Genomic DNA, 26134 nt, shown 5'->3' with positions numbered 1-26134 from the left:
GTGAGAAGGATCTTGGAATCTTAGTGGACAACCAGTTAAATATGAGCCAGCCGTGTGCAGTGGCAGCCAAAAAAGCCAATGCAATCCTAAGTTGCATGAACAGAGGGATACAATCAAGATCAAGGGAGGTACTAATACTACTCTATAAAACCTGAGTAAGACCACATCTAGAATATTGCATCCAGTTTTGGTCACCACACAATAAGAAAGATGTTGAGACTCTAGAAAGAGTGCAGAGAAGAGCAACCAAGATGATTAGGGGAATGGAGGCTAAAACATACAACGAACGGTTACAGAAACCGGGCATGGCTAAGTCTAGTGAAGAGAAGGACCAGGTGAGACATGACAGCAGTCTTCCAGTATCTGAGGAGCTGCCACAGAGAGGAGGAGGGGGTCAAGCTATTCTCCAAAGCATCCAAAGGCCAGACAAGGAATAATGGATGGAAACTGAACAAGGAGAGATTCAACCTGGAAATGAGGAGGAATTTTCTGACAGTGAGAATCAACCAATGGAACAGAAGTTGCCTTCAGAAGTTGTGGGAGCTTCACCACTGGAGGCTTTAAAGAAGAGACTGGACTGCCATCTGTCAGAAATGGTGAAGGGTCTCCTGCTTGGGCGGGGGCGGGGGGGTGGACTAGATGACCTACAAGGTCCCTTCCCATTCTGTTAATCTGTTCATCTCTTAAAAGCATTGCTTTGTGTCGTACAAGGCAACAAGCCAGGCACACGAGCCTTCTGGAGGACAGAGGAGAGGTCAATGGGTAAACAAAAGCCGAAAGAATGAAATTAACTAGTCTTGTCTTTTTCCATCCAGAAAGCATGATTGAGGTCCTCACTTAGCATTCACTTCGCTTAGCACTTAGTTGCTGGTCCCAATTAGGCGTGTTAAACAAGTGTTTGTAGAGATTCTCAGTCCTCCGGGTCCTGGTTGTGCCAAAGGTGCTTTTTCAGGAGGCAACTGGACTTTCTGGTTTTAATTGTGAAGTCGTTTCACTTCATTGAAGAAGTGAAGTGAAGAAGCTTCTTGGATGAGAAGTGAAACGTCTTCAAAGAAAATCCAGAAAATCCAGAAAATCCATTTGCCTCTTAAAAAAGCGTCTTCATAGAAAATAATAAAAATAAGAAGAAGCAAAACGTCTTCAAAGAAAAACCAGAAAGTCCAGTTGCCTCATTAAAAAAAAAGCACCTTTGTGTTGTTAAGCAAGAACTATATGTAGTTTTTCTTCCATTTTCCCCAGCATTTGAGCCTCTTCCCAGAGAATGGCAAAGTCTAATAAGAAATGTGTGTCCTCCAAGATAAGGAAGCCTGGAACTGCATCCCAAGATATTTTTACCTGGTCGGTTGGGGTTCCATTAATTTGCTATTTATTTAACCTACTGTTGTGTTGCACAAACACTGGCATTTTAATTATTTTATATCATTTGCTATAAGTTGTTGTTTTTTTCCCGGCAAAAGAAAGCCAATGCCCTTCTTATTCTCACCTGGCAGACAAATCAAATGCCTATGTAATGTGCATATATACTCAGGCTGGAAATGCAATATCCGCTAACATTGAAGAGGGATTGATGGAGAAAGCCTGAGTCTTTGGAGTCAGGGACAAAATATATTGAACTTTTAGGACCTGCTGCCCCCTGCTGGCTTACTGAGGAGCTGCAAACTCAATGGGAAAAATAGGGCAATATCTTTGGAAACGATATTGTTTGGGGTTTCCCCGGCTGTAATGTGTGGCTGTGAAAGTTGGACCATAAGGAAGACTGAGCGCCAAAGAATGGAGGCTTTTGAACGGTGGTGCTGGAGAAGATTCCTGCGGGGCCCTTGGACTGCAAGGCGATCCAACCGGTCAGTCCTTAGAGAAGATCAACCCTGACTGCTCTTTAAAGTGTGGTTTCACACTCTGCGCTAGAAATTGTGGTGTGGTGCAAAGAAATGCAACCAGAAGATCAATAGGCCTGGATCAGATCCCTCTGGTTTCTAAAAATCGCTAGAATAGTGTCCTCTTTAGGCACCATAAGCTCTAACAAGTCAGATCAAGAACGAACTGATGTATACGTACAATAACTTTGGTGAATTTTAATCTTAATTTTTTCTTGGGTGGCTTATATAGGTGGATGAGTCCAGCTCATTCAATTGTTTTATGATTTGGCCTAGTATAAGAATCTAGAGGATGGGTTAATTCAGTATTCAAGATGAATATGCAGGATTTGTGAACAGATAGCAATGTATCGTATTTATTAGATATTCAACTTCCAGCTATAAAAGGCTTGGTGATGCAGTGGTTAGAGCGCAGTACTGCAGGCTACTTCTGCTGACTGCCGGCTGACTGCAATTTAACAGTTTGAATCTCACCAGGCTCAAGGTTGACTCGGCCTTCCATCCTTCCAAGGTGGGTAAAATGAGGACCCAAATTGTTGGTGGCAATATGTTGACTCTGTAAACCGCTTAGAGAGGACTGTAAAGCACTGTGAAGCGGTATATAAGTTTAAATGCTATTGCTATTGCCACTGTAGTCAATTTTAATTAAATGACAGTGACAATTTCACTCAAATGTAGTCATTGTCCTAGGTTGCTTTGGGAGACCAGCAAATCTACCATTCAGAGTTAATGACGTGGCACATTGTGTGAACCCAACCAATTGCAGCTTCTTTTTCCATCCATGATTAAACAAGCCATGATTCAGCACAAGAAAGAAACCCAGCCCATATTGGCAACATTTAAGAGTTCTGAAGAAGAAGATTCTTACAACCCAACAACATTTGTTTTCCACCATTGGTCTTTTTATTCTTGGCCTTCATCCCTGCAATGGAGCCTCTTGATAGCTCATCAGCAATGCAGGATCCGACTGGAAATTTCTTCTCCATGCTGCAATGCTTCCTGGCCCAAGAAGGTCCTACTGACAGTAAAAAGTCAAGACGTTTTCCTGGTTGCCTCTGATCAGGATCACAGGAGACCTGAGATCTTGCGAGAGGGTCTCCAGCCAAGCCATGTACAGGCTACTGGGACATCCCTTTCGGCCAACTGGCATAGTTCTGAAAAAAATGACAAGGAACAGGAGAAAGAAAACAAGTTTGTGTTTGTCTATCCTGAACCTAATGGAAATCACAATTTTTGTTGCTGATTTGCTAAGGGCATTTTGCTCCCTTTGTACAGCTTTTTGTGCTATAGCTGTGAAGGGATTCACTGCAGTTCTTAGGTTAGTAACGCCGTTGTTAAATGAATCTGGCTTTCGCATTGGCTTTGCTTGTAGTAAGGTCACCAAAAGGGGATCACAGGACTCTGCAACAGTCATAAAAATGAGTCGGTGGCCAAGCATCTGAATCGTGGTCACGTGACTATGGGGATGCTGCAACAATCGTAAGGGTGAAAAACGGTCATAAGTCACGTTCTTCAGTGATGTTGTATCTTCCAATGGTCACTAAATGAATTGTTGTACAAGGACTACCAAGGACTACTCTTGGACCTGATCTGCATATTGCATAAAAAAGTACAGGTAAAGGTTCCCCTTACACCTATGCGCTAGTCATTTCCAGCTCTAGGGGGCGGTGCTCATCTCTGTTATAAAGCCAGCGCTGTCCGAAGACGTCTCCGTGGTCATGTGGCCAGCATGATTGAACACTGAAGGCACATGGAATGCTGTTCCCTTCCCACCAAAGGGGTCCCTATTTTTCTATTTGCACTTTTTACATGCTTTCGAACTTCTGGGTTGGCAGAAGAAGGAACAAGTAATGGGAGCTCACTCCTTTATGCGGTGCTAGGGATTCAAACCACCAAACTGCCGACCTTTCTGACTGACAAGCTCAGCATCTTAGCCACTAAGCCACCAAGTCCTTCCATATTGCATAGATTTAAAAAAAAAGCAACCCAATGAAGGATTTTGTATATGTGGGCATTAAAGGTCATTGTGTTTGCTTTCTCTGGCCACTTCTCTAATCTCTTACAATTCTTTGGAATGCTTATTCCATTTTCTTTGGAAATAAGTATTCCAAGTAGTGTGGTTGTGACATCTGCAAATCTTAAAAACAGGACATGTAAGATGGGGTGAGAGAGAGGCCAGAGATTAAAGAAGGCAAACCTAAGCCAACACATCTTGAAAAAGATTCTTAGTCATCCAGGTAGACTTGTCTGGAAGTTGAGTCATCGCAACTCAACTATTTTTTTTTTGTGGGTTTGAGTTGTTTCACTGCCCATCCCAGCAGTTTCTTCAGTCTGAACAATGTTGGGTAGAGGAATAAATTGCGTTGGTATTTGCAAACTCCTAAAATTCTTCGGGGTATTTCTGCACCATAGAACATAGAATAATAGAGTTGGAAGGAACCTTGGAGGTCTTCCAGTCCAAGACAGAAGACCCTAGACCATTTCAGATAAATGATTGTCCATCTCTTTCTGAAAGCCTCCAGTGATGGAGCACCCACAACTTCTGGAGGCAACCTGTTCCACTGATTAATTGCTCTCACTGTCAGGAAATTTCTCCTTAGTTCTTGGTTGCTTCTCTCCTTGGTTAGTTTCCATCCATTGTTTCTTGTCTTGCCTTCTGGTGCTCTGAAAAATAGCTTGACCCCCTTGTCTTTGAAGGAGCCCCTCAAATATTGGAAGACTGCTATCATGTCTCCCTTAGTCCTTCTTTTGATTAGATTAGATATCCTCAATTCATGTAACCATTCTCCGTATACTTTAACCTCCAGCTCCGAAGTCATCTTTGTTGCCTTTCTATTTCCAAAGTCTCAAGGTTTCTTCTCTAAAGTGCATGACAATATGTCAGTGAAGATTCTCAGTCATTCAGGTAGAATTGTCCGGAAATTGAGTGATGGTGATTGGAATTATTAATTTGTTCAAACTGAAGAAGCTGTTTGCATGGGCAGCAAAAATATCTCAAGCTCACAAAAAATAAGTCTAGTTGCCATGACTCAACTTCCAGACTGAGCCAACACACTTGTCCAACAGCTTTTCCTACACAGATTCCATCCCTAGCAACTCCTAGCGAGTAGGGTTTACATTTTGCTCATTGGTGACTTCTCTTACTTACATGAAAATAAGAGCAGCATCCCGAGAATAATCCAGCAAAATTTCATTCATTCTCACCTGTCGAAGTGACTGAAATAGAAGGCAGAAAAGGCTCAGCACAGGTAGATATAAAGTGTCAGGTACAAGCAACCAGAACAGCTCTGACAACGGGTCAAGTAAATTTCTCTATTGTTGACCACCTGCTTCCAAGAATCTCACCAGATTGTCTGCCTTCTCTTGGGAAATGGCAGGTATTAAGGGTTTCACCTCAAACATTTTCTCTTTTGAATGGACTCTAAGCTGAAAGATCTTTTATGCCATCTATTGGGACCTTCCCACCTTCCATTGGTGGTTCCACCACATAAAGAAATATAAAGAAACTCAAGGGTTGGTTGTTTTGTTTTGTTTTGTTGGAGACCCAAACAAGAATCCACTCCCTACTATCAAATGTTCTGTGAATGAGTTTGGAGGTTCTCCATAAAATCTAAGAAGAACCTGGCAAGATCAAGCCAAAAATTCCAATTTAGCACTCTATGTCACAGAGCAGCCAATCCAGAGGCATCCAGAAAAACCACAAGATAGAAGGTTCAAAGTTCTCTTCCATCTTGAACTCCAATGGTGCAAGCAAGGAGTCCAGCCAGATTTCACCAGGATCACAAGGACAAAGGGATGGGCAGAGGTCCAGAAGCTCACAACGGCCCCACCAATCTGGGTCTGTAATGCATGTATTAAGTCACAGGGTTTGCATTCTGATCTCATAATCAGAATCCCTTTTCCAATCTTTTCTTTCCCTCTAGCTCTTTTCCCAAGCCCTCTGCTTCCACGGACAACCAGGGATACGTGGATGGCTCCGATCCATTTCAAAAATCAAGCCGAATCCATAGTTTCAGCTGGACGTGTCAAATCCAGTCGTTCTGATTCTTCTGTCTGATTCTAACAGACTTGAGAAAAGTGGGGTTAACTTTAATCATTGGATCTGGAACTTTCAATTCTGTTTGGAAAGCTGATCCGGTTCAGATCTGAGGTAGAATGGCTGTTGAATTTCCACATCAACACTAGAATAATATTCTTATTCTTTCCCTAAGAAGGTGGGCTTGAAAACACCTTCCAACAAAATCATCATCTTCCTTTAATGACCCCATAGTCCCTTGCAAGGTGGAATCTGGGCAATTGAACGGAGCTAGCAGAGTATTTATTGGCCGGATGCCCTTCCTGTCACCTATGCGGAGTTTTGTTCAGCTGATATATTCTCACTGTGCCCAGAGAAAGAGAAATATCTGCCTCTACCTAGGATTGAACTCACAGCCTCCTGATTGTGAGGCGAGACCTCCACCTCTAGGCCATCACACCACTCCCCTTCCAACATAATGTAAAAGGACTTCTAAACTTCCCTGACAGGTTAACCAGGTTGACCAAAGGTGACAGATTGAAAGACCTGGAGTTAGAAAGAGATGAGACGCTGATGGCCTCGGTCTCCCAACTTGCTCCCTTTTCTTGTCCCAATGTCTGAAATCCACCCCAGGGAAGGTCATCCAAACCTTAGCTTTGTTTTTTGCAACCTCTTCATCGGAAATTTTCCATGGGCAACCATGACGCATCTCATTCACCACCGCATTGTCTTTGAAGCCATCGTTCAGTCTGAACGGAGCAATTAAGTCATCAAATCTCTTCACACTAGGAACAAAACTAGCGTGAGTTTTCATCGGGAACCAAATTCATCCGTGCCCTGGTCTTAGCCAAAAGAGGACACCTGCCTAGAGAAAGGAATCCGGCCAATTTTAAGAACTAACTCTTGACTATTGTCAGGCATGCAAGACCAGGTCCACCCATGAAGTTTCAATTAAACTGATTCATTGCTAAAAACCTATGCACAGGAATCTACTCAACTAACTGTTAGCACCTACCTGGAATTAGATAAGGGTCAACTGCACTCAAAGGGAATAGAGTGGAGTGGAGTGGAGTGGAGTGGAACAGAACAGAATAGGAGCTGGAAGGGCCCTTGGAGGTCTTCTAGTCCAGCCCTCTGCTCAAGCAGGAGAACCTATATTATTTCAGGTAAGTGACTGTCTAGTCTCTTCTTAAAAACCTCCAGTGATTTCACCCAGCCCATGATTTCTGGAGGGAAGCTGTTCAATTGGTTAATTGTCTTCACTTTTAGGACGTTTCTCCCTAATTCCAGGTTGTTTCTCTCTTTGGATTAGTTTCAACCACCTCTTGTGGCTACATAGGGATTCTACGCTGATTCCCCCTTTTCACTCCACCACTCCCAGGTTCTTCTCCTACACCCATACAGGAACACCAAAAACTAACATGGCTGTGGTTAATTTTCTGAATCTCATCTCATCTGGATCTTTTCAACCAGGTCTAATAGTCCTAAGGTGGGCCCTCTGGATAGCAAATGCTGCGGAGCGTGGCCTTTGTAGGAATGGCCCCCAGGTGTTGGCCTCACTTTGATTGGCCAGCTGAAAAACCATGGAAGAGATGGGAAGAACAAGAATTCTGGCTGGTCTTTGGACTAATCATGAGACCTGGCTTGGCTTAGAGTGATTAGCTGCTCCTGTATTGACAATCTGTTTTCATATTTTAAATCAAATTTATTTCCTACAATAGTCCAGATAGAGATCATCCTCTACTTATAGCATTCAATTAGCGATCATTCAAAATTTGCAACTGCGCTGAAAAAATGACTTGCAGCTGGTCCTTACACTTACAGCCATCACAGCATCTTCATGGTCACATAATCAGAATCCAGGCGTTTGGCAACTGGCCATGTATTGATGATGGTTGCAGCCTCCCAAGATCATGTGATCATCATGACCTTCCCAGCCAGCTTCTGACAAGCAAAGTGTTGGAAGCTGGGTTCATTGAATGCCCACTTACTAACTGTTGTAATTTACTGTATATAGATAGATACATTTTTAACTGGAATAGGCTTTACAGCGGGATGCTGTAGTATTGGCCCATACATTAATGCATAACAACAACAACAACAATAATAATGATGATGATGATGATAATAATAATGATGATAATAATAATAATAATGCTTTACTGTTCAGGTCGGGGTTTCTGGTTAATATCTGGAAGGACGTGAACCTCATGAAATCCAAGCCGAAACTTGCTTAATAAAGAGACAATCCTAAGGAAGGGGAAAAAAGTTATTTCAACCATCTTTCTAATATACATTTCTCTGTTTTGATGCTCCCCGACTCCATTTCTCCACGCAAATGGTGTATTTGGGGCACAACAGCCCTGAATTCTACAGGTGGAACTCACGCTTTCCGCTCTTCGTCCATTCGGTTGATCTGCCCACCGACAAACACTCGGATCTTGCATTTCCCCCACCTCTTTTTGCGGCCAAGGAGGTAAGGGATGAGAAGAGTCAGACCTGGTGATGGAAAACCACAGAGGAATCTCAATAACCAACACACACCCCCACCTTCCTTCTCCTGGTTGCATTTAAATCCTACTTAGAACCCAGAACCCAGAATAATAGAGATGAAAGAGACCCTGGAGGTCTTCCAGTCCAACCATTCCTTCTGTTGTGGCCTATTGGCCTCTGGTCCCTCCAGCAGCCGAATCAGAGGAGGAGGAGGAGGAGGAGTGGGAGTCAGGGTCAGCATCAAGGCAACCTGAGAGCTCCGAGGGGGAAGAGGAATAGAGCTGACAGAGAGAGAGAGAGAGAGAGGCGGAGCCTGGGCTGTCCATCATCCCTCAGATGGAGAATCAACAGCCCCCAGGTCTGGAGGTGGCTGATGAGGAAGAGGAGGAATAGCTGGGTCCAGTGCCTGACGGAACAGATGCGCAGAGGGCAGAGGAGAGGAGAGCAGTGGAAATCTATGGGCCGGTCCTTGGGACAGAAGAGCCACCACTGCTAGCGAAGAACCCACCCGAGCTCTGGGGATAAAAGGCAGGGGGCAGAGATGAATAGATGTGGGAGACAACTGTTCATTTCCCTGCTGGCCAGACTTATTAGCCTGCGTGAAGAGAGAAACTTTTTGGCACTGCTGACGTTCCTAATAAAGGGATCATTGATTTAACTTCATAGGGTTTGTTGTGTTTGGGGAACTGGGTCAGAACATCTTCCCAAAACTCAAGCTAATGTAAGATGATGAGATCTCAGGAACTCAGGTTAGCTTCAATAAGGGGCTAGACTAGAGGATGGTTCTGAGGCCATTTCCTGGAATGAAACAAGGCCACTGCTGGCATTTTTTAAAAAAAGGAAATCAGAGTTCGGGCAGTTGAGCAGCATTGGCTGGGTTCACCTACTAAATTGCAACCCAGAATGCTAGAAAATCCAGGAAAAAAAGAAACATTTAGCAACCCCCAAGGCTTGTTTTCTTCTTGAGCCCTACATGAGAAGGAAAAACCAGCCTTACCTCCATCATCAAACAGCCAGTAGATATCAATCGTTTTCTTGCCATGATCCATCTGGAAAATTGTGCTCGCCTGTCGTTCTGCCATTGAGGCATCAGGATCCACTAGGAAGCGGGAAAGATGGAGAAAGAGAAGGAGAAAGGGGAGAGGAGGGGAGAAGAGGAGAGGAGAGGAGGGGAGAAGAGGAGAGGAGGGGATAAGAGGAGAGGAGGGGAGGGGAGAGGAGGGGAGGGAAGGGGAAGGGGAGAGGAGGGGAGGAGGAGAGAGAGAAGAGAAGAGAAAAGAGAAAAGAGAGAAAGAGGAGAGGAGAGGAGAGAGAGAAGGAGAAAGAAGAGAGAGAGGAGAGATATAATCTCTTCTTATTTTGTTATCAAAGTTAGAGCAAAATTGCAAAGTTTATTTCCTTTAAAATCAACCACCTGAAAATGGGGCTTCTCTAGAGAACCAGCATTTTTACCTCCAAACTTTCCGTTCCCTTCCCTTCTTCACTCATCTACTCCTTTCCATTTCTTTCCCTTCTTTTCATTCTTAACATAAAATAACAGAGTTAGAAGGGATCTTGGAGGCCATCTGGTCCAGCCCCGCTGCTGGAGCAGGAGGACCTATATCTTTTCAAGACAAATATGCCTTTGTTCTTAAAAGTCCCACACAACTTCTCAAGGCAAGCCATTCCACTGGTTGATGATCGTTGGATGTTGGATTTCCCTTCCCTTCCCAGAAAGACAAGGCAACCATTCCTCAGAGTTTCATTTATACGTTGCCTTTGCCATTCCTAATCCTGAGGTCTTGTCATCTTTCTAACAATGTCAGTGCTATTATGGGATTGCAGAGACTGAAAGCGGAATGAGTCCCAATTCTCCTCATAAATGAGAGGTCAGACTACTGCTTACACCAAAAGACGATTAAAACCCATTCTAATTTCTGAAGCATCCTTCAAGGCTTCCCAGTGACATTTCCTTTGACCACAGCTGCTGGCCAGAGAGATGTTGATATCTGTTTGACAGATTAACAGGGTTGGAAGGGACCTTGTAGGTCATCTAGTCCAGCCCCCTGCCCAGCAGACCCTACACCATTTCTGACAGACAGCAGTCCAGTCTCTTCTTGAAGGCTTCCAGTGATGAAGCTCCCACAACTTCAGTTGTGTTTGGCAGAAGGTCTTCTAAGCCCATGGACAGCATTGTGTCTTTGTCTGTAAGACATGGTTAAGTCTGCTGCAAAGCTACCCCATTTGGCAAATATTATAATTCAGTGTATTATGTGAACCCAGGAAATGGATTTGGTTAGTAACCCAGTCAAGTATCGTTTCAGAACTGACATGTGCCTGTTACAGCAGGTACTTCACTGTTTTTCTGAGGAACTTCTGCTGGATCAAAAGCTGGATTAACTGGAGACAGAAAGAAGACAATAAACAAGACAAATTCTTAATACTCTGAACAACAAACATTTATATGGCACATCAAATCATAATGAGGATTGTTTTATCTAGGCTTAGGCTGTTGAGCGAACCGAACCATTGTAATTGTGCAAAAAATTATAGTTTAGCATGATGTGTACCCCCAGTTAATTGTGATTTGATCACTAAATTAAATTAAGTCTAGTACAGTGTAATGGAGTATCGTATGGATTCCCAGGAGGGAGGGGCTGTATTCCAGAGGGCAGGGTGGAAAGTTGGAGTGATAGAAAGAGGGTTAAAATGGCTACTCCCTGAGATTCCCAGAATATTTCGAGAATCTAGAGTCACCTTGGTAAAATGGATGACATAGAAGTTTAATAAATGAATCTATCAGTAATGGAAATAGTTGTTTTAGTCTGGCAAGATTCTGTCTGTAGGTGAAGAAAACTACTCCCAAGTAACTCCACATGTCATTCTTGGTTTTTAGGGCCCGTCGTGCAGCGTGTTAATCCAGCTACAACCACCACTGCACAGAAATGATGGGTGCATTTAGCAAACCTTTGTTTATTTAAACCCGTTGATTTAGATAAAAAAAACTTAACTAGAAATCAAACTAACCACGTTAATGGCTTAGTGTTTGCAGTTTCCCCCACTGGCCAGGAAGATCAATCAGGTTGAGGATATTTCCTTTGGTGCCTAGCAGGTTTTCTACCTACCCCATACAACTTTTTACATTAAAAAACAAAAGTAAAAGCTTGCTGCAAATTAAAACATTGTTTCCTGCATTATCTTTATTTTCCTAACAGCAGCATCCACAAAAAAAGTCAGGATGGTGTCTGAAGCTTTGAAAGTGACATTTTTCCCTCAACCCCCCCACTTTTTTTTTTACATGCACAACACCGTTGCCTTTGCTAAAAAGAGTGTGTAAGATATTTTGATGGTTTGGAAACCCGAGTCGTTTGAATGCAATTTCTCTTACAAAGCAGCATAAAAATGAAGACATATCAATGTATAAAAGGGCCTCTTTCTAAGATACTTCTCTGCTTCTGCACCTGAACCAGTTCAGGCCCTCTTCCTTGCCCAATCCTTGGAGAAATGTGCTGGTGAAACTCACTGTGAGCCTGCATGATCCGAGAAATATTGAGTCCCTCCTTCACGCGCATCACGCATACTCCATATTTGAAGTCAAAAGCATCACTGGAACAGGGAGGAGGGGGAAAAAGCAAACCCAAATGTCAACATGAGGGAGATTTATCTAGGACAAGGGTCTTCAAACTTGGCAAGTTTAAGACTTGTGGACTTCAACTCCCAGAATTCCTGAGCTAACATGACCAGAGGAGGAATTCTGGGAGTTGTCGCCCACAAAGTCTTAAAGCTGTCGAGTTTGAAGATCCCTAGAATAGATAGATAGAGAGGTAGAACAGATAGATAAAAAGAGAGAGAGAGAGGAAAGGTAGATAGACTAGATCGAGGGTCTTCAAACTTGGCAAGTTTAAGACTTGTGGACTTCAACTCCCAGAATTCCTGAGCTAATATGACTGAAGAAGGAATTCTAGGAGTTGAAGTCCTAGAATTGTTTGTTTTTTTTAGTTTTTATTGTTTTTCCACCAGTACAAATCATATTTACATTTTCAACAGCATTTGACATTGTCATACAATGTTATCTTATATTATCTATCATCTATTCATGTATATCACAAACATCTATTATCTTTATTTATACTTGTCATTAATAATCTCTGTCTTTGTCTATTTTACATATCTACATATCATTCTCTTGAGCATTCTTCTATGTAATCTTTGCTTTTCATTCCTTATCCCTATTTTCTAACCATTTGTACCATCTATGCCAAATTGAATAATAATTAGATTCCTCTTTTTCTTTCATTTCTTTCATAAGCATATCCATTTCTGCACAGTCTGTTATTTTTTGTAAAACTAAGTCTTCTGTTGGAATATTAAGCCCTTTCCACATTTGCGCATAAGCTATTCTGGCTGCTGTTAGAATATGTAAAATTATGTATTTTATCTTTTTTCGGTATTGGTCTTTGATTATTCCCAATAAATAGAGTTCTGGTTTGAGTTCAATTTCGTGTCCTGTGATTCCTTGCATCCAATCTTTAATTTTGTTCCAATAGATCTTGACCTTGGGGCATAGCCACCACATATGGCAGAAGGTACCGTTGACTTTTTGGCATTTCCAGCATTTTGGGCTAGTATTTGGGTATATTTTGGCTAGTCTTGCCGGGGCTAAGTGCCATCGGTAAAACCTTTTGTATAAATTTTCTTTATACGTCGAGGCTGTTGTTATAATTTGTGCTCCATAATTTTTGCCATTCCTCTAAATTGTGAAGTCCACAATTCTTAAAGCTATCAAGTTTGAAGACCCCTGACCTAGGATAATATGGAACAAGTTGGTTGGTCTATCCCTAAATCTTTTTCTCAAAGGAAGGCACTCTTAAGGCCATCCAATTCTTTTTTACCGAGTTTTTTTTTCCAAAGAACAGTTGAAATATAGCTTCATTTTGAAACAAAGAAAGAAAGAAAGAAAGAAAGAAAGAAAGAAAGAAAGAAAGAAAGAAAGAAAGAAAGAAAGAAAGAAAGCCAAATATGCCTTTCTAATAGCATCTTCTCTCAATTTACTCATGTCGGAATGTATTGTGATTTATTTAAAGAGCTGAAAACCATAGTACAATTTTTGGACAGATGCAAAATCCGCTTAGTATTTAAGTTTCAAGGGTGTGCATTACTCCAGTAAGTTATCCAGACAGGGAGAATGCAACCAAAGATAGTTCCAAGAGATTTATAACATTTTCCTGAAGACCATCTGGGACTTCAAGACCTTTTGAGAAGACGAGATTCAGGAAGTATGGCTTAGGAGATTTTTAAGGCAACGGCCATTTGTACTTACTGCAGGATCCCAATATATTCTTCTACTGTCTGAGGATGTGCTGCCTGCCAGTTATTCTTATATCCAAGCACAAGAATATTAGGTTTCATTTTCCCAAGACCTGAGGCCTTTATCAAGAAAAAAATGACTTTTAGGGTAAAAATATTGACCACATTCATTGTTACCAATCCCTCTGCTCACAATGGAAGGGAAAGGAAGGGAAGGGAAGAATGGAATGGAACGGAACAGAACAGAACAGAACAGAACAGAACAGAACAGAATAGAATAGAATAGAATAGAATAGAATAGAATAGAATAATGAATGAATGGAATGGAATGGAATAGAACAGAATAGAATCTGGAATGGAATGGAATGGAATGGAATAGAATAGAATAGAATAATGAATAGAATAGAATAGAATAGAATAGAATAGAGGAATGGAATAGAATAGAATAGAATAGAATAGATAGAATAGAATAGAATAATAGAATAGAATAGAATAGAATAGAATAATGAATGAATGGAATGGAATGGAATGGAATAGAACAGAATAGAATCTTTATTGTCATTTTAAATGTACACTAATCAGAATACATTACAATGAAATTTCACTGCATTCAGCTCTCAAAGGAAAACCATTTTGCATATAGCCACATACACACACATACATGACACAGATACATGATACATGACACTCTAGTTCGAATGTATACATATTGCAAACCTCCTTCCAGAGGGGAGTAAAACTTCATCTTCTATTAATAGCCTAGGAAGGAATCCCTGCAGATTTTGCACCACTAGTTATTGAGAACTTTAGAGGTCTTTCTCATCTCCCTTTCAGAGGAAATTCCATTGAGCCAGGGCGCTGTTTTCCACAAAGATGCAATTTGGGGCTGTGATCCATGGCCATTGAGCCAGTCAAAACATCTGTGACATGGGAGGGGGGGGGGGGGCTATAATAACTTTAAACAAAGGAACGAATAAAAATTATTTATTTACAAGAAATAATAGTTGGAAACTAGTCAAAGAGAAACAAGCTGGGATTAAGGAGAAACTTCCTAACAGTGAGGACAATTAACCAGTGGAACAACCTGCCTCCAGAAATTGTGGCTGCTCCATCACTGGAAATTTTTAAGAAGAGACTGGACAGTCACTTGTCTGAAATAGTATAGGTTCTCTTGATTGAGCAGGGGGCTGGACTAGAACAGGGGTTGCCCACCAGTGCCCTGCGGCCCACTGGTGGGCCATGAGAACATTTTGGTGGGCCGCAGAGAAATCTCACCCCCAGAGCAGTCCCCCCAAAGCAATTAATCCAGACTGCGCAGAAACACAAGGCTGTGCTGCCCACATGGCCCGCCGGAACCCTCCCGGCCCACTCACTCCTTACCCGGCAAAGTTGCCTGCTAAGTTGCTATTTTTTCTTTTTCTGACCATCAGCTGTTCTGCTGTGCCGGGAAATTTAGATTAGCTAGGAAATAGGAAATGGTTGGATTTCTTGCTTTCTAGCTAGTCTTTAGATCTTCGGCTCTGCTTTTAAGCACAGTCGAACCTCCCTTCGTATTATTCAGCACAGACTCACGGCAAGCAAATTTTATCTGACAGACTCAGGTAGCTGATGGCAGATAGATAGATCACTGAATGATTCTGTGAGCAACTCAATCTGCTTGCCTGCTTTGCCTGATTTTGGATAAAAGTTGCTCTTTTTTAATAAAATAATTCAATATTTATAAAAATATTTATCATATTTACATACAAGCCATGCCCAGCCAATCACATGACCACCAAGCCACACCCACAAATTAGGCCATGCCCACAGAACTGGTTAGTGGTCCCTGGGATTTAAAATTATGAGTTTGGTGGTCCTGAGGTCCAAAAGGTTGGCGACCCCTGGACTAGATGACCTCCAAGATCCCTTCCAGCTCTATTCTATTCTATTCTACTCTACTTTACCCTACCCTACTCTTATTTCTATTCTGTTTTATTCTGTCATATTCTATTATTTCTATTCTATTCTTAGCTTAGTGGATAGTGCAAGCTATGGTAGGAAGACCCAAGAATTAGTATAGATTATAAGAGCAAAGTTTTTATTAAAAAAGCACATAAGAATTCCTCAAGCAAGTGATTGCAGTTCAGGTAGCCCTGGGTGTGATCAGCATCTCAAGACTCCAAGCTTGATTTTACCTGCATAAGGATTTGTGCTCCAGTTCTCAAGTCCTCTGCTAAGATGCCTGTGTAGAAAGCTTTGATCTTTCGTTTGGTCAGCCATTTGATGTGGCCTTTGGAAGCAAGTCCCACTTCAGCATTTGCTTGTCTGCAGGGCCCCTGTGGGAATGAAGCATACGAAGGAGTCACCGTTACAGGAAGACTAGAAGAAATGTGGTATTCTCAGTGCTCTCTGAGCTTGGTTGTTTTTGCTTGCAGACATTTCATTACCCAGCTAGCTAACATCATCAGTGCTTTACATATCTTGTTTTCTATTGAAATGTGATCTATGCAGGACCATCTGCAACTGCAGGGTTGAAAAGCCAAGGGAGTGACCACAAACACACAATTGAGCTCTATTCTTTAGGTACATGGAAGAGCCATGGTGGTGCTTTGGTTAGAGTGCAATACTGCAGATACTTCTGCTGACTGCCGGCTGCCAGCAATTTGGCAGTTTGATCCTGACTGGCTCAAGGTTGACTCAGCCTTCCATCCTTCTGGGGTGGATAAAATGAGGACCTAGATTGTTGGGGGCAATATACTGACTCTGTAAGCCACTTAGAGAGAGCTGTAAAGCATTGCAAAGCAGTATATAAGTGCTATTACTATTGCTACATCACACATAAAGTCCAACTATCAATTTCAGGGTTTCAAAACCCAGTTTAGTTGTTAGGAAATGGTCCAAATTTGTTAGGTGCTCCTACCAAGCTAAGCATTTAACATAAAGTTGAAGCTGAACATGGTTTGAATTTGGATCAGTGTTTTGCTTCAGTCCAGTAATTCTAGTCTGTAAAGTGCTAATTCAGTCAGTAAGTTGTGACGTAGGCAATATGTCATTAAACAAACTACGGGCTTCTATGAATCCCGAGCACTGAGTCCAAGAGAAAGACTCATGGGCTTTGTTCATACAACATACTTTAAAAAGTATTCCAACATGCTAAGCTTGTTTAATAGTTACCCATGATAAATTTAGCGGTGGCTTAGTGGATTATCTGCTTTTTTATTACACAAGAAAGTGGGCTAAAGTAAACAATTCTGAGATTATATTAAGCAAATTGGGATAAGGCAGTTTTTCTCCTACAAAAAGTTTTGGTTTCTACAGCAATGGCTCAACCTAGAATAGCCTGCTCATATAGCCTTTCCTGTCGAAACTAAGATTTATACGCCTCTCTTAGCTACTTGGTATTTTTTTAAAAGCACTTTGCTGGCCTAATTATGTACAGGATTCAAACATTTACCTATTGATATTGTCCTTCCCAAGAAGTTAAAGAAAAGAAAGATTGATTAATGGTGGCGCATCTCCAGAGCAGAATGTCCTACGAAGATTGCATTTTCTCATCTCCAAAATTGTCTATTTTTATCCTGGCAATTCAAACTGCAGATGAAAACCAATCTAGCAGTCATTCATTCATTCATTCATTCATTCTTGCTTAATTAGCTGGGGATTGTTCCAGAAGAACGGTTGTTGAAAGCCAAGTGCTGGCTTTGTTATCACACTTTCACAGCCATAATTTGTGTTCCTCTTGGCCTCTGCAGTTATCATGAAAGCCGAAGGGAAGTACTTGGGGCTATACATTTGATGATCCGGTATAGCTGTGTTAATCTTTTGCTACTCCAGATCTGAAGTTCTGATAGCACTTTTTCAGACTAATTTTATTAAAGGGCACACATTTTCACAGCCAGATTCCTCCTGATTTTTGATCATTGACTGTATAAATGGTGGAGGGGAAGATTTGATTGGTTAGCAACCTGCTGTTTGGATAGCAAAGGATCTTGCTTGGAGGCAAGCCACTGAAGCTGTTGAGATGGACACCCGCCAGCCCTTAAAAGCTGCTTTTTGCTACTTGAAGCCTGCTGGGTGCAGTTTCAGGTCCTTAGCAAAGGGAGCATTATGTCCCAGCTGAAATTAAGGCTGCTGTTTCTTTTCCTCACGAGCCAACATTCAAGCGTCGGAGGAAGCCAAGGGCCACAATCCGTTCCATCACTGGAGTCACCAATTTGAGACTTCAGCAGCGCTGAGGTCCCGCTAGACTTTTTCAGATGAATTGGAAACGCAGCTAAAAAAACCAGTTACTGAGATATCCCGTTTCTTCTATGATCAGATGCAATCATCTTTAAGAATGGAGATGGTTAAAGAAATTATGATGTTTATTAACTATGTTTAATGAATTTATAGCATCTAGTTGAAATGAACTATGAGGATTGTTGTAATGAGCAATATCAGTTTTTATGAGGAATTCAATAGATTAGCTTTTTTTTTGGAAATTATAAATGTTTTTGATGTAATTGAAGGTGAAAGTACCATGCAGAATCTGACTTAAAAGGTATGTATGTTATGTAGTTGCTAGGAGACTATGGTTATTAACTTTTAAGGTGATAATTAAAAAATTAAATGACTACTGGGATTTAAAGGGGAACTAATTAAATGATATGTAAGGTATAGGGGTGGCACCCTCCAATTGGTAATTGTGTGGGAAACTTTTTTTTTTTTTGAAATGTTTGAATTGAAATGGAATTTTTGAACTGATGAATTAAGAATTTGTGACGAAATTCCAAACCTGGTAAATAAAAGTACAAAATACAATGAATATGAAGATATGAGACTTATTTAAAGTTAAAAGAAATGGGTTAAGAAATGAAGTGAACATTTATAAAATAAGCTTGAGGAAAATATGTGAGAAAATATGTAAAGTAACGGTAAGATACGAAACTAAATATGAAAGATGAAAATGTAATCAAGATCATGTTTGTATGGAAATGTAAAAACCTGGAATCATGCTGTTCACTAAAAAAAAGATGTTTTTAAAATGTGGATAACTGAAATAATTTTTTCTTTAAAAAGAACGAATGGAGACGGTTAAGATAAATTAGAGAGAGAGAAAGAGGAGGAGGAGGAGGAGGAGGAGGAGGAGGAGAGAAGAAGAAGAAGAAGAAGAAGAAGAAGAAGAAGAAGAAGAAGAAGAAGAAGAAGAAGAAGAAGAAGAAGAAGAAGAAGAAGAAGAAGAAGAAGAAGAAGAAGAAGAAGAAGAAGAAGAAGAAGAAGAAGAAGAAGAAGAAGAAGAAGAAGAAGAAGAAGAAAGGGACAGGGAAGAAAGAGGAGGAGGAGGAGGAGGAGGAGGAGGAGGGAGCAAGCATTTTGAGCAGGAACAACATAATGGGAGGAAATGGGAGGAGGAAGAGAAGGATGATAGACACAGAGAGGACAGACAGATGGTAATTAAATGTCTGCAAGAAAAAAAGCAAGCTCAAAAAGCACCAAAGACTCCTCATTTCAACCCCAAGCTATAAATATTGTCCTTTATGAGGGCAGGGAGGGAGGGAGGGAGGAGAGAGAGAGAGAGAAAGAGAGAGATAATAGCTAGATAGCTGGAGAGCTGGATGGATGGACAGACAGATGGACACAGACAAAATAGGTAGGTAGACAATGGAAATTAGATGGATAAAGACAGCAGAGACTTGCACTTTCTGAGTTATCTGGTAGGAACAAATACTCACGATCAACACATTCCCACAGATCATCAGACTCAAATTTTTCGTAAAAGTGCCCACAAAATCAACCAGGGCTGGGCGGAAGTTGGGAGGACCAGTTAGGACAAGGCATTGAGGCCTGAAGATACAACAAGGAGATATTAGTACTTAACTATTTGCATGGAACTGGTCCAGTCCTTCTATGTGACTGCTGTTGGGTTCCAGAAAGCACCAAAGAAGGACAATTGCAACAAGCAGCTACCAGTGGTGTACAAATGTCCAGGTTTTCTCAGCTGAAGGCCAAGGCGGAGAGGTCCATCAGCCTCCCTTTGCCCTTGTTTTGTCCTCATTCACATAGTTGCATCTGAATTTCCATCATGGATCTTCCTGATGGATGGAACCACGGGCAAATTGTGTAGCCAAACAATGGATATGGGGGGAAAAATGGAGTTTGGGATTTCTACCAAGCACCAAGATTCTTGCAGGGGAAAGCTGATTTTGGTAAACTTTTGAGATCAGGGGAGGTACACTTAACCTCACCGGCAGGGTCGCCCATCGAAACCCAGTGGCTCACAAAACCTTACCTGTAATTTTTAATATGGTCATCTACCTCGTTGAGACTCACAGAATAATTCAGCGCCATGTTATAGGAACCAGCTTGAACAGATGAGCCCCAGTTAACGCCTGAGGGGGAAAACACATTACCTCAGATCAGCTCATTGTTTTATTGAGCAGTTTTTTAATTTATATATATATATATAAAAATAGGAGGCACATACCAGGCTTCTTGTAAAGAACGTATCCAAGCAAGAACACCACAACCCCAATAGCGATGAGGGCAGCCCACCAGGTTAGCAGGAACATGATAATGACAGAAATGATGGCCCCAAACAGAGCTGCCCACTTGCTATAATACCTAAAGGAGGGTCTCCAACCTGAAGGGGAAAAATACTTGATAGGCACTTTTAAACAATTCTTCAAATACTCTAAATAGCAATAGCACTTAGACTAATATACCCCTTCATATTTCTTTTACAGCCCCCTCTAAGCTGTTTACAGAGTCAGCCTCTTGCCCCCAACAATCTGGGTCCTCATTTTACCAACTTTGGAAGGATGGAAGGCTGAGTCGACCTTGAGATGGTCAGGATAGAACTGTTGGCAGTGGGCAGAATCACCCTCCAATACTGCATTCTAGCTCATGTGTCACCAAGGAAAGGAAGGGACAGAGGAAAGAAAGAAGGAAGGAAGGAAGGAAGGAAGGAAGGAAGGAAGGAAGGAAGGAAGGAAGGAAGGAAGGAAGGAAGGAAGGAAGGAAGGAAGGAAGGAAGGGCTATAGCAATAGCACTTAGACTTATACACCGCTTCATAGTACTTTACAGTCCTCTCTGTGTAGTTTATAAATGTCAGCCTATTGCCCCCAGCAATCTAGTTCTTCATTTTACCAACCTCAGAAGGATGGAAGGCTGAGTCAACCTTGAGCCAGTCAGGATCGAATTGCTGACAGTGGGCAGAATTAGCCTGCAATACTGCAATCTAACCATTGTGCCACCACAGCTTCCTTTCTTCTCCTCGTTTTCCCTTCCTTCCTTTTTCATTTTCCTTCCTTCCCTTCCTTCCCTTCCTTCCTTCCTTCCTTCCTTCCTTCCTTCCTTCCTTCCTTCCTTCCTTCCTTCCTTCCTTCCTTCCTTCCCTCCCTCCCTCCCTCCCTCCCTCCTTCCTTCCTTCCTTCCTTCCTTCCTTCCTTCCTTCCTTCCTTCCTTCCTTCCTTCCTTCCTTCCCTTCACAAGCAATAGCACTTAGACTTTATATACCACTTCACAGTGGTTTACAACCCTCTCTGAGGTGTTTACAGAGTCATCATTTTGCCCCCAACTATCTGGGTTCTCATTTCACCAACCTTGAAAGGATGGAAGGCTGAGTTCACCTTGAGCCAGTCAGGGTCAAACTGCTGGCTGTGAACAGAGTTAACATGCCATACTGCCTTCTAACCACTGTGCCACCGTGGCTCTTTATTACACCCTTGCTTTGCCTTGTTGCGGAGTGATGGCTGGTCAGCATGTGTAATGGTATGAGGGAATGTCTTTATATGGTGGGGAAAAGAACAATCAGATAAGAGAGGGAAGAGCCCTCAGCAGCATAACAGAGGAAAGAGAAAGGAACTCAGAAAGGATCTTCACTGACTTTATGTTTCCTGGAAGGAAACCTCTGAAGATCTTGAACCCAAGTTGGTGGGTAATCTTTGCTGCTAAGCCCTGGGATGAAAGGTCTCACCTGGTGAGTTGGTGATAGAGGCATGGAAGCAGCTGAAATTGATGAGCGCGTAGGAGCAGAGGAAGAAGTTGGAGATGATGGGAGCGATGGCATTCAGTTCCGCTGCGGAGAAGGTGGAAAGAGAGAAGGTGAGTTTATTTCTGCACATTGTTCAAAACACAGAAATTTGGCAATAAAAAAACCGGAGGGATTTTAGTACAGAAGTCAAAACTCGGGGATAGAAGGTGGGCGCTGCTGCCTTTGTCTTGTGTTTGCTCTCTTGGAACCAGGTTGGGTCAGAACAGAAAGGTTGCAAAATGGGGCAAAACTCACTTAACAAAAGTCTCAACTTAACAACAGAAATGTGGGCTTCAATTGTGGTCATATGTCGAGGACCTCCTGTAGGCTGTTGGCATTATCCGGAAGTTATACCCTGTGAAAGTTTGTCTCTGGGCGTGGAGCCTTTGGATTACAGACATAGTGACTGCCTTCTTTAGTTTACTATTTTTTTCCCCCTCTCTCAATAAATCTTGCTAAAGAGTACTCTGAGAACTGTGCTTCAGAAGGAAACATTTTATTTCAGGAAACTGTCAAAGTAACGGATACCTCTTCTTTGGTTAGCAAAATCTCCTAAGAGCAAGACCAGATTCTTTGTGTTGAAGAACATCTTTGCCAGTGGTGGGATTCAAAATTTTTTACTACTGGTTCTTTTTTATTTTATTTTTTAATTTATTTATTTATTTTGCCAAAAAGCTTACAATACAATAGAAATAAGAATAAACATAAATTCAAATATAAGAAATAGGAACTAATAATTGGGGACAATAGGACAGGGACGGTAGGCACAATTGTGCGCTTATGCACGCCCCTTACAGACCTCTTAGGAATGGGGTGATGTTTCTGTGGTTCTGTGGGCATGACTTGGTGGGCGTGGCTTGATGGGCATGGCAGGGGAAGGGTACTGCAAAATCTCCATTCCCTCCCCACCCCACTAACCTGCTTTCCAGCTCTGTTCTCCTGTGCAGGGCAACCAAAGAAGACCCAGCCGATCAGCTGGGACTCCATGGGAGGCAGAGAAGAGATGGAGGCGGGGCAGGATTTGCTGGTTCTCTGAACTACTCAAAATTTCCACTATCGGTTCTCCAGAACCAGTCAGAACTGGCTGAATACCACCTCTGATCTTTGCCAGTCTTACCTATCAGGATGAAGCCAACCGCGATGAGGTATGTCAGCATGTAACCCCTGATTGGTTCATTATTTGTTCCATATCCCTTTCCAAAAAAGCCAATGGCCGGGTATAGTTCATCCTTACAAAGACACTGTTGGGAGAGCAGAGATATCATTCGTGCTGACTTCTCAAGTGCTCATGGATTCCCACAACAATTAGTTTAGCTTAGCTTAGTTTACTTTATTGTCCTTGCACCTCGTACAACGAAATCAAACACCATCTTCAGAGCACATCCATGACCACGAAAATAAACACAAACACACATCCTTCACACTCCACACATTGAACCGAAACCCCCAGCACCGCACCAACACTGCACTATACGGCAGAATTCAACAGAGCTCCTGCCCTGGGATAGAAGCTGTTTTCCAGCCTATTTGTGCTTGTTTTTATTATTATCCTGTACTGTCTGCCAGATGGTAATAGTTCAAGAAAAGGGTTCCCAGGATGAGATGGATCTTTGAGGATGTTTTGAACTTTCTTAAGGCAACGGGAGCTATAAAGCTCTTCCAAAGAGGGGAGAGGACAACCCATGATCCCTCGGGGCAATGATTTTCACCCTCTGAAGTGTTTTTTTTAATTAAGACTTCCTCGCACAAAAAGTCCATCATCTGAAGCTGAGGGAAGGAAAGGTTGGAGTTTTCTCAACAGCAACACCCACATTTGAGGCTGAGGGGTCCTTGGTGCTCTCTGTTTGTTTTCTTGCAGACGTTTCATGACATACATGAATGAATGAATGAATGAATGAATGAATGAATGAGTGATTGATTGAATGAATGAATGATTGAATGAAACAAGCAAGCTCAGATAGCATCAAAGACCCCTCGTTTCACCGCTGACCTACAAAATTTCTCCTTTATTGGGTAGCACACTAAATATATGCCATGTGCATTCAACTGTATATCAGAATCTGGGCTACATGGTAAACTCATAGCTTATCTATCTAGCTTTCGATCAAGGTTTTAGATTAAATATATGTCAATAGCATTGTCCTAATACCTATTGGCTGGTATCTATTATTCTATATTGCTACATTGTATTAGCAAACAGGCTATAAATCTTCCGGTCAGTAAAGCAAGAAGCAAATCAACAACATCAGCGGAGGTGGGGCCCAAAAAGAAATGTTTTAACTGACTTTTTGGAGGGCCTCAATCTACCCTTTATTCCTGGCAGTCAACTAATGGCCTGGACTACAACATTAAGCTTCCTAAGAGAGACACACATTCCATAAATATTTATTTACAAAACCCCGAAGCAGACCAATCTATTCCTAGAATAGCTGATATAATCTAATTTGGCTCTGCATGTTCATCTAATGGAGGTTATTGTTTCCCTGCTGTTTTTTCCTTGATGGGCCCATGCCAATTCTGTTGTATTCCTATGTCAAAATTCAGAGTGTAAATTTCCAGGCAGACGTTTGCTTCTCTATTTGTTGGTTTGTTGCTCAGGTTCTTCTGAGAAGCCACCTCAGAAAGCAACAGCCAGATGGCCGTGTCTGATCTCAGAAGCTAAGTAAGGTCTACTGGGGTTACTATTTGGATGGGTGAATCTCAGAAGTCTCATGCTGCTGGGGGAAAAATCCTGGCAAACCACTTATATACTGTTCCCAAGGTCCCTGCTTAGAGGTAGTCATCGTAGCAGTTCTTCTACATAAGAGGTGAGCCTGACTTGGAAGCATTTTCACCTTTACTCTGGGAAACTCTGACTGCAGTGACCAGAAAGTTGGGTCCACCTTCTTCAAGTTCATGTCTGTCAAAAGGTGGGTCTACAGCTCCCATCATTATGATCACCCAAGACAAGAGCCAATCATTGAAGATGACAGGAACTTGGGGGGCCCCATTCGACTCTTCCAGCTTTAGGATTCTCCGGCCGGCAACCCAACACCAGACAAAGATGGGAGAGTTTTATTGACTTCTTTGATAGATTAATAATCGATCTCACCTGGAAAACTTTGGGGGCTGAGACGAGGCATGCCAAAGCCGAAGAGAGGGTGGCCCCAAAAATCCCAGCTGTGATGAGAGGGGCAAAGCCAGAAACCATGCTCATGGTCTGTAGGACAAGCAACAGGCAGACAATGTGATCTGAAATGTGGATTGGGCATGTAGATAAAGACGTAGGGTCAACCCTGAAGTGAACCTGGCTGAGGCCATCTTGGAGACTTCAAGGTTGCCACACAACACAAGGAAGGGAAAAAAATAGTTGGATGGGGTTTTGTAGCCCAAACGAGAAAGTTTTCCTGTGAGAACCAAGGATATTCTGGCCAGAGGAGGACTGAAGTAACCAAGCAACCGGCCAGCAACTTGATTGGACAGCCGGTGACTTGTGGAGAAAGGGGAAGAGGAAACATTTACTTTTAATTAGGTGAAAACAGTGGGAGATTCCAGACTCAACTTTCACCAGTTGTGCCAATATGATATAGCCAATAAATTCTTCTTTGAGCCAAAGAAGACCCAGCCAATTAGCTGGGACTCGATGGGAGGCAGAGAAGAGATGGAGTTGGTGGGGCCAGTCAGGGGTGGGATTTGCCGGTTCTCTGAATTACTCAAAATTTCTGCTCCAGAACTGGTCAGAACTGCTGAATACCACCTCTGCTTACATGTCCCTACTGAATAAGGTGGTTTATTTTGACTTACTTCCATCAGCAAGTACGGTACCCTTGTCTATAATTATACAGGTAGTCCTTGACTTGCAAGCATTTGTTTAATAACCATTCAAAGCTACGACGGCAATGAAAAAGGTGACTGATGACTGTTTTTCACAGTTATGACTGTTGCAGCATCTCCAGGGTCGCGTGATCAAAATTTGGATGCTGGTCAACTGACTCATATTTATGACTTGTTGCAATGTCATGGGAACACCTTTTGTGACTGTCTGACTAACAAAGTCAGTTGGGGAAGCCAGATTCACTTAACAACCATGGTAATAGCTGCAGTGGTTCGCTTAACAACTGTGATAAGGAAGGTCAACAAATGGGGCAAATCTCAGTTAACAACTGTCTTGCTTCGCAAAGTTGGACTCAATTATAGTCATAAGTGGAGGATAAAGTTTGGAAAAGTTACATGAGAAATGAGAGCTACATTTGACTCCCATCAGGGTTTAAATGCAACATATGCATTTAAATGCAACTTCTCTTCCTCCTGAACAGTGATTAGTGAACACCTCTAGTAGTGGGGAAACAGTAGAAATGTCAGGCGCAAAGGATCAGGACCATAAGTTAAGTTGCAGCGCAGATGTTTTATTCAAGCCTAAACACGAATCTACTCAGCTAAAGTTCAGTATTAAATTGGTGCCAGATAAGGGTCGATGGAATTCAGGAGAGGTTGGA

The 26134-nt window shown here is 42.1% G+C and overlaps 1 protein-coding gene across 1 annotated transcript in view; it reads right to left on the bottom strand.

Moving 5' to 3' along the window:
* Positions 1–2762: 2762 nt before the first annotated feature.
* SLC12A3 (solute carrier family 12 member 3) overlaps positions 2763–26134 on the bottom strand; it is a 36719-nt gene continuing 13347 nt past the window's right edge. Inside the window, exons 11-26 of the mRNA XM_087940357.1 lie at positions 24751–24858; positions 22777–22900; positions 21603–21704; positions 20111–20266; positions 19916–20015; positions 19359–19470; positions 15843–15983; positions 13682–13788; positions 11885–11967; positions 10693–10761; positions 9380–9481; positions 8277–8388; positions 8053–8139; positions 6539–6674; positions 5023–5090; positions 2763–3028 (exon numbers count right to left, since the gene is read on the bottom strand). Of these exons, the coding sequence (XP_087796483.1) occupies positions 2890–3028; positions 5023–5090; positions 6539–6674; positions 8053–8139; positions 8277–8388; positions 9380–9481; positions 10693–10761; positions 11885–11967; positions 13682–13788; positions 15843–15983; positions 19359–19470; positions 19916–20015; positions 20111–20266; positions 21603–21704; positions 22777–22900; positions 24751–24858 (1746 nt within the window). The 3' untranslated portion in view covers positions 2763–2889. The remainder of the gene's footprint in view (positions 3029–5022; positions 5091–6538; positions 6675–8052; positions 8140–8276; positions 8389–9379; positions 9482–10692; positions 10762–11884; positions 11968–13681; positions 13789–15842; positions 15984–19358; positions 19471–19915; positions 20016–20110; positions 20267–21602; positions 21705–22776; positions 22901–24750; positions 24859–26134) is intronic.

The sequence above is a fragment of the Pseudonaja textilis genome, chromosome 11, assembly GCF_049901715.1.
Source record: "Pseudonaja textilis isolate UNSWEBS1 chromosome 11, rPseTex1.2, whole genome shotgun sequence".
NCBI classification, from domain to species: domain Eukaryota; kingdom Metazoa; phylum Chordata; class Lepidosauria; order Squamata; family Elapidae; genus Pseudonaja; species Pseudonaja textilis.
Note: the sequence above shows the minus strand (reverse complement) of the source record. Positions and strands in the feature narration are given on the sequence as shown.